Genomic DNA, 9,148 nt, shown 5'->3' with positions numbered 1-9,148 from the left:
TAGTTATCCTATCATTTTCACTTGCTTACTTTAGCATTTGGATGCTCTGGGTTTAGGAAAGGGAGACAATTCAGGATTGTTTCAATTTTGGTTAGGCTATAACATATTATTGATAGTCATCCTATTATTATTATTGTTATTAGTGAAGAAGAAGAAGAATAAATTATATTTTTTTGATAAAATGCTATTTTGTTATAAGAATTCAAAGTATATTAGAACATATTTTATGTAAATAGATAATTAACGACATCATCCCTTCAACTTGCATTTGTTTACAGGCTAAAACTCTATTGGTTTGGAAATTTGAATTAGCTTTGTAGGTTGGACTTTGAAAGATTCAAACTACTTTTATGATTGTTCTTTCTTTTTGTGAATAACCAGGCTATGAAGGATATACATAGTTGGAATTGCATGTGGGGCCTATATTATGAATTATGCATATATTGAAATGTTTGTAGGGTCCATATTAGGTATTATATATATTTTGAAATGTATATGGGGCCCACCTTGAAAAAATATTTGTGTACTTCATAGTGAAAGATATTCATAGGTGGACTTAATGTGGGGCCCATTTATGGTGAGTGCACATGGGGCCGCATCTATGAAATGCATATTTAGACCTGTATCTGGGCTCCACATGTGTTAAATGAATGGTTTGCTGGCCCATACATGAGACATTCATAAATACATAACTCATATTTTCATCACATTATCAAACGGTTTTCTAGCTTTCATGGTCTTTTCGGAGATCTATGAAAAATGTTTCAACCAAACAATCTTTGGTCTTCCAAGATCTATTTGCAAAAGCTCACCTGGTCTTTTAACCATCATATCAAGCAACTGATGTTCTGAAAAAGACTTGCCAAACAAGCACTAAGTCCATGCGGTAATGACATTTTTTGGTCCCATGGCACCCCTCCATTTTAGTCAAGACCCGTGTATGCAAAGAAAATTTGAAAGATTGAATAATTTTATTCATTATTAATTAATTGATAAATTATTAATTAAAATTTACTATTAGTTAATTAAAAAGTATTCAAAGTTATTGTTAATATCTAAAATTTTAATAATTATATTTTTCATTTAATGTTGATATATAAAAAATAATTATTATTAATTTAATATGAATCAATATTTTATAATAAATTTAATTTAATTAATCATTTCTAGCAATTTTAATAACTATTATTATTTTCATTATTTTTACATAAAATTTTGATTAGCTTAAAATAAATAAAAATAATTACAAAAGCTAATATTTTTATTAATTTCACTAATAATTAACAATTATATAAAAATGGCAATGGGGCTAGGCACCCCATCCCTACCCCGACCCTATAGTCAAAACACTCTACCCCATCCCCGCCCCATCCCCAATGTCAAATGGGTTTGTGTAATTTTGAAAAATTATTCAAATTTATTTTTAAATTATTGTTAAATATTTTATCTTCTTTTTGAAAGGTTTACTTGCAGAATTAGTGAATTACACTAATTTATCTTATATTTCTTATATTTTTGTGTTATTTTTCCAATTATTGTCTAGTTTATTTTTTATCTTATGTTAATCCAAATTGACATTTCAGTTATTTCTCTTCTTTTAATTATTTTGGTTGAATTGATATTAGTGTTAAAAGTTTCATTTTGTACTTTTATCTAAGAGAACTAGCAATAAGTGGTTGCAAAGTAGAGGGGGTGTTTTAGTAATAGATAAACTATAAGGTAGGTCTTAGCTATGTAGGGGCTGCATTAGTAAATGATCCCTAGTTTTAATAGTGTAAAAAACCTATATTTTTAAAACTGGTTTGGAAACAAAATTATTTCTTTTGGATGGCAATTGAGTAGTTTAACCTTTTTTTATTTCTTTTGAAGGGCTACAATGCAGGGTGGGGGTAACCTAGGTGCAGGCAAGATTTGATTCCAAGTCTCCACTATGACCAAAAAGAGACCTTACCAATCAGTTGGTTGGCACCTTGCAAAACCATTTGGGTCAAACAAATGGATACATGATGCCATAATTAAATGTTTAAACTTTAGAAATATAAAAAAAAATGAAAAATTGTAAAAACTTTGGCACATTTCTGATATTATATATTGTCATGTCAAATAAAAAACAATATGATATATGCAAAGTATTTTGTTAATGACAAAAATAGAATAAACAAATTAAAAATGACCTAGAAATGAAACCATGTTCTTGTCTAACTGGTGGGTATGTGAATATAACAACTATTATTAAGCAAAATTATCTTATAACTTATCTATCTAATTTACCCTTTTAGACAAAATATAATAAAATTACAAGAAAACTAGAAAACCTTCTTATATTATTAAAAAAAAATAATCAGTTTGGGCTTGAGTTGGTTCAAAACAAGCATGAACTAGAACCATTATAATCAGTTCGATTGGGTCAATCAGTCGAGTAGAACTAACTCATTGATACCCCTGGTTTATTCTAAAGTACCTTGTACCCCTACAAATTCATATTGAGTGTTGCTACCAGATTTCACAATAAGTGTAAAAAAGGGATTTTATAGCTAATACTAGTTGTGAGACCCACCTACAAGAACAAAAGGACGTTAGAGGCGACTTCAGATCTGTGCCCCACAAGGGAGCACCCACAACGTCCCACAGCACATCCCCACCGTGTATTGAGAACATCTCCCGATGATGACATCATTATTTATATTAAAAGATGATGTGCTGTGGGATATTATGGGGCACAGATATTCCTAATACATGACGGAGATGTGTTGTGAGACGTTGTGGGGCGCAGATGTAAATTCGTTAGAGGCCCTAGGGTATGGTCCCAATGGCAAAGACCTTGTGGGCAAGTTAGCTAAGGTGCCAAGGTGAATAGAAAGTGCTAGTGTGAGAGTAACAAAGAGCGTAAGAGAGGATACTTCTTGCTGCTTGGCCTATTTATAGGTAAGTCGACGCTAAATGTAGCATTGAAAGGGTTTGTAACATCTCACATCGAATAGCATTGAGTGTGTGCCTCAATAAAGAAAGACTAGTACCACATGGCCGAGTGTTACCCGAGCATTAAATGAGATGGAACACCGCTCGAAGTCGTAATGGTCAGAGCTCAGAGGTGAGCCCTTGGTAGTTTCTCTTCTCCTTCTCCTAACTTGGAGTCCAAGACTAGGACCTCAAGTTAGCACCCCTTCAAGGTGGAGAGGTTTGTATGTGTAAACCTAGGTCACCATGAGTCAAGGCGGATGAAGTTAGTAGTCTAGCCCAAGTAGAGAGTGAAACAATTCCTGTGGTTGCCAAGGTTATCGTACCCAATGAAGCTAAGCTATATTAAAGTTAGAGAGCAACCTATGACCCATGGATGTAGAGAGAATACGTCAACAATACCATCTCTTCGACCAATATGTGATGATTGAATCCCTGAGGCCGGAGACAGACCTTGGACCTACCATGAAGGAGAAGTTCTGAACTACTATGAGACCACCATCAGCTCCAAGCCAGATTAAAACATCATTTCCATCCCCTAATCTAAGAGGTTCTGAACTACTATGAGATCACCATCAAGTCAACTGTCTCCAAACGCCACTTACAAGGTGTAAGTGTCAATCATAAACTTTTCAAGGTGTTACTCTGCCTGAGAACCCACCCAACAGCTGAAGGGTGATACTTCATGGCTCGTACCTAGAAGAAATTGGACAATTTTCCATCTTTCATCTATGGGTGGAAGAGTAAATTCTTCTTTTTGTGTCCTGTGTTGAGGGTTGGCTCATTAGAACAGCATAGGGGAAATTAGACCTCATGTTTGAGAGGCTGCTCCCAATGTTGATTTCCAAGACCTTATCAATCATATTAAACAAAAATAAGTATGATAAACAAGAATTATTTTATACAAAGGGAAACATATTATTAGTATCATCATCACCTAAAATATCATGTGCAACCTACACATTTGCTAGTATAATATAAAATTACATGTTTCATTTTCTATTTTTACATTATTCATATATTTTCCAAATCATATTTCATCATCCATGCCTATGCCTCAATCCCAACTATATGGAGTCAGCTACATGAATCTTGTTTCATCAATCCATTCTATTTAAAACCTTATCCACTATTAAATTGTTAGTGCTTAAATCATTTTTTACTATTTCTACCAATGTCTTTTTTGGTTTACCCCCGCTCTTCTAACCCCTTCAACTTGTAAAAAATCACTTCTAATTAGAGATGTTTGTGGTTTTCTATGCATGTGACCAAACCATCTTAACTTGCACTTTCTCATCTTATCACTTGTTGAAGTTACTCAATTTCCATAGATGACTTCATTCCTAATCCTAACATTTCTAATTTTTCCACTCATCCATCTTACTATTCGTATTACTACCACATTCTTTTTTTATCATGATTTTTTTGACTGTACACTACTCCATACAACATAGCTAGGCTTTACAATTATTTTATAGAAATTTTCCTTTTAATAAGTATTATTCCCGTATCACAGAAAAGTCTAAATGCACCCCTCCATTTTGCCCAACCTGCTCTAACTCTCTCTGTGACTTGCTCCTCAACCTCTCCCTTGTTATTGAATTGTTGAACCAAGATACTGAAAATGGTCACATTTGAGTTATCTCTTGGTCCAATCTTAAATGTATCATGATTAACACTCCTATTATTACTAAGTGTATCCTGATTTTCAAAATCACACCTAGTATCATTAATATATTTGTAAGACTTGTGAAAATAGGGGTGCAAGTTGGGTGGGTTGGACCGGGTTTACGGTCAACCTAGGCCTGACCCTAAAATTTGGACTTAAGGCCCGAGCACAAACCAAGCCTGAGGTCAAGCCTGATCTTCCCAACCCACATTGTAATTTGATGCATTCACGTTGGGCTCAGGCCTGGGCTAGGCTCAGGCTGATCAATGAAACCACTCTAAAATTATATGTATATATACATTTATATAAATATGTATGCAAATATGTATGTAGGTAAATATTTATACAAATGTATATACATACAAATATATTTGTGTTATATATATATATATATATATATATATATATATATATATATATATATATATATATATATATATATTTTCAATATTTACACACACACACATAGGTATACATGTGTATAATTGGGCCAAGCTCAGGCCAGGTTCGGGCTAAGGGCTAAACCTAGACCCGGCCCAAAACAAAGCCCAACTTCTTGGGCCCGAATCCAGGCCAAGATAATCCAAACTTAACCCATATAAAACTTTGGACTAAGTCAGTTCGGGCTCAGTCTAGGCCCGCCCAAGTTGCACCCCTATGTGAAAGCATTCTTAATGTTTCAAAAGTATAAAAAAGAGTATACATTCCAAGCAAAAAATAATACACTATCGATGTTTTAACTTTGCCCATTGTCAAAATTGTCATAATTTGGCAAAATAACAGAACAAAAGGCAAGTATTTTTAACTCAAAAATCAAAAAGGAAGGTTGGCAACCATTCGTTTATGAATTCCCATCCTCTTTCAAGCAGATTCCGTTAGTCTTATTAGAGAGTTCATATATATGCTTTGTTAGTCTTAAGTCTTGGTATCATACCATGCAATTTTGGGGTTGCAGATCCCCCAAATCTAAACCCTGAAAGATTTACTAAAATTACATTCAACCAAAAAAGATAAAACCAAATAAAACAAAAAATTATAATGAACATAGGGTCAGTACAAGGAATCACAGCCAATGGGTCGGCAACCACAAAATCCAACATTTAAACCATGCCCCCAAAGATGAATGCCACGGTAAGGCGATAATCCCACATTAAATACTAAACTAAGGAAATGCTTGAATAGGGACAAGAAAGTTTGTCCTTGGGCCAAAAATACAACCACTCAAAAGCATAGACTTGCACAGTCAGGAAACTCTTGTAGTCAGCAAGAAGAATACAGCTCACAACAATCAGTTTAATAGGTCAAAATCAATGCAGGGAAAAAAAAGGTGCCCTGCCTGGGAGCACATCAAAATAATGTAAGAATTAGATAGGAAAGTCTTGATTATCCCATAAGCAGATTCTTCCAACAGAATAGTATTCACTGCAACAACTAGATCAAAATCCGAATCAATTACAGCTAAGAGAGGTTAAGGGAAAACCAGTCCTACAATGTTCTGACTATGACATCACACCCTCATATGATTAAAAGAGGTCATACTAGCATAATTCTAACTAAAAATGTGGCTTCTACAATGCATAACATAATCCTCTAATAGTTCACCATTGTCAACTTAATTGAGGCGCCAAGTGGACTTATCTACAATTTTAATCTGCCAAAAACTTAAAGAGAAAAGAAAGGTTGAAACAAGATGTTCTACAATCACTCACTCGTATCTGGTGCTTAGAGTGGATACTTTGAGCTCATTGAATGGAGAAACCACTGGAGATGGAATCAAAATATCGACATTTTATCTTATCATCATCAACGAAGGTTTCCTTGCATCACTCAAGCTGCCCTTCCCTCATCAAATTTCGGCGTTCCAATTGACAAAACCAAGCTCCAATAAAAAAATATTGCTGCTGTGTGCTGCTGCCAGTGCTCATTCTCCTTTGCAGGCCATCTTTGAAAATGCCTACAATACCGCCCCACCACACCTCAACCAAAAAATACACCAAAGCTTCATTCCGATACTTATTTACTCAAGGATTTTTCTTAATACTGGAAGAACATCTCAAATTTAGTTTCAAGTTGATTCTAGAGAAGCAACTATCCTACAAGGTTGTCTCCTTCATTTTCCCCTTCTCCTCCTATCCCTGTCTCTTTCTCTGCTTTTATCCCTATCATGATCATCCCTCTCCCTGCTTCCACTCTTCTCACGCTCCCTCACCCTTTCATTTTCTGGTTCATGAGATCTATCACGGTGCCTGTCCCGATCCCTCTCTACATCATTTTCCCTTTCTCTGTCTCTAATTGATGACTTACACTGTGGGCTCCGGCTACCGCTCTGGCTACGATGTCTCTTTCTTGAGTCACGGAAATCATCTCTTCTGTCCCTCCTCTCCAATGATGACCTTTCTGCAGTTTTAAAAATTTAATTGAATTCTTGAGTATTCACATGCCATGCAAATATCACATGCCAAACCATTAGCAATTTTCACAAGCACTTAATGCACATGAAAAGAAGTATGATGTTCATGCCATGTCACAGATGAAATATCAAGATAACTAATCTACATACACCTACATATAAACAGTCATACATGCGTCTGTCAATATGCATAATGTATAACCACCCAAACTGCAGTTGCCTAGTTTCTGGACTTGAGTTCACAGCGGAAAATAGGGGTGTTCACATTAAATGTCAAACCAACCAAACCGGTCTGGCCCAATCCGAGTTGGTTGGTTTTTTAAAACCACTGGTCAGTTTTGGTTTGTGTGAGAAAATAAACCGACAACTCGGTTCGATTTTGGTTTTCATGACAGAACTGAACTGACCCAACCCCCTCTAAGAACCCCCTATTTGCTAATGTTGTTCATTCATTCATTCCAATAAAATATCTTCTTAAAAGGAAATTAAAGTTATAAAATCATTATTTTTTGTGAGAAAATAAGAATTTAAGACCCTAACATGGACTTGTTCGGGCTTGCCTCAAGGGACGTGGTACAAAGGCAACTCAGAGAATCTAGAATGCAATATGTTTTACATCACATTAGCTACTTGAAGCAATGCAATTAAGGAAAAAAAGAGATTGTGGGTTTTACATGCTTGAAAATGCTTTATATGTTTGCTTTTATTTTTAACTTTTCATTTGAATACACTTTACATGTTATGTTTATGTATTTTAATTTTAGATTATAGGTTTTTTAAAACATTTATTTTAAAATTTAAGTTTAATTTTTTATTAACATTATGTTTAATATCTTTTTGAATTTTTTGCATTTTTAAATTGGCATTTTTTTTTAATTTTCTGACATTTTTTACTTTTAGCATTTTCTTTGTAATTCCGCCTTGCTTCAAAAAGGCACATACCTCGCCTTGCACCTTGCGCCTCAGGTGCAAATTGGCCCTTGCGCTTTTAAATCAGTGGATGGGATGCTGGCATATCGCATCGAGCTACGTTGGCAACTCCTTGGAAAGCAATCCAGAGTATCCTCCCTCAATATCTCAATTTTGTGGTATGATGTCAATTCCGGTAACTCTGTTTTATTTTGGGAAGATATTTGGGTGGGTAGCTCTACCCTTAAGGATCAGTTTCCATCTCTCTTTTTCTTCCAACACCTGTCTCAGCCTCCTCCTTAAGATGGGACTTTGGTTTTTGTAGGGGTTTGAGGGATGATGAATTTATTAGTGTTTCAGACCTGTTGTCTCTTCTTGGCAGTGTTTTTTTTGGACCCTCTTAGATTGGATGTGAGATTATGGTCTGGATGTGAGATTATGGTCCCCTCATCCAAAAGGTTACTTCACATGTTCTTCCTTTTTGAAGGCCCTTTGCTCTTCCCCTGGACAATTGGGTTTTCCAACCAAGGAGATATGGTCTACACCTGTTCCACCTAAAGTTATTATTTTCTATTGGGAGGTGTTTTATAGAAAGATCAATACCTTGGACTACTTGTAGAAGAAAAGGTGTTTCATGTGTTTGTCCCCTAACTGGTGTGTACCTTTCAGGGCTAGTGGTGAGGACTGTTCCCACTTACTGTTATCTTGATCTTTTTCTGTTGCTATTTGGAGTTGGACTTTTGCTTTGTTTTGGTGCCAATGGAATCTAACTAACCACAGATGTAAGTTAACTATTTGATCCTTCCTTTTCTGTGTGGCCTACGAAAAAATAGGTAAAACCATGTGAAGATGTATTAGAGCAGCTGCCTTGTAGACAATTTGGGAAGAAAGAAATGTAAGGTTATTCAAAGAGAATGAAAGAAGCATTCAGGCTGTAGAGGAATGTATTTTGATCAGTCATTCATTGGTTGAGAACTCTGGACTCCTTTCATACCTTTTCTTTTGATGATATTTGGAAAAACTGGATAGTTGTGGCTAGTAGTCATATTATGAAGAACAGGATATCAGCAGTGTGGGTGCCTCCGTCTGAAGGTTGGGTAAAGCTGAATTTTGATGGTAGCAGCCAAGGAAATCCAGGCCCATCAAGGATAGGAGGGGTGCTGAGAGATAAGGACAGTAACATTTTAGCCTTGTTTTCAGGC

General features: G+C 35.4%; 1 protein-coding gene across 3 annotated transcripts in view; it reads right to left on the bottom strand.

Annotated features, from left to right (window-relative positions):
- Nucleotides 1–5,991: 5,991 nt before the first annotated feature.
- Nucleotides 5,992–9,148, bottom strand: part of LOC104609179 (protein RRC1-like) — a 35,056-nt gene continuing 31,899 nt past the window's right edge. For all 3 annotated transcript variants that reach the window (XM_088892926.1, XM_088892927.1, XM_088892928.1), the window contains one exon: nucleotides 5,992–7,024. In XM_088892926.1, the coding sequence (XP_088749052.1) occupies nucleotides 6,738–7,024 (287 nt within the window). In that variant the 3' untranslated portion in view covers nucleotides 5,992–6,737. The remainder of the gene's footprint in view (nucleotides 7,025–9,148) is intronic.

This window comes from Nelumbo nucifera, chromosome 8 (assembly GCF_055504915.1).
Source record: "Nelumbo nucifera cultivar China Antique chromosome 8, China Antique-T2T, whole genome shotgun sequence".
Taxonomy (NCBI): Eukaryota; Viridiplantae; Streptophyta; class Magnoliopsida; order Proteales; family Nelumbonaceae; genus Nelumbo; species Nelumbo nucifera.
The sequence above is the reverse complement of the archived record's forward strand: the minus strand, read 5'-3'. Positions and strand labels throughout refer to the sequence as shown.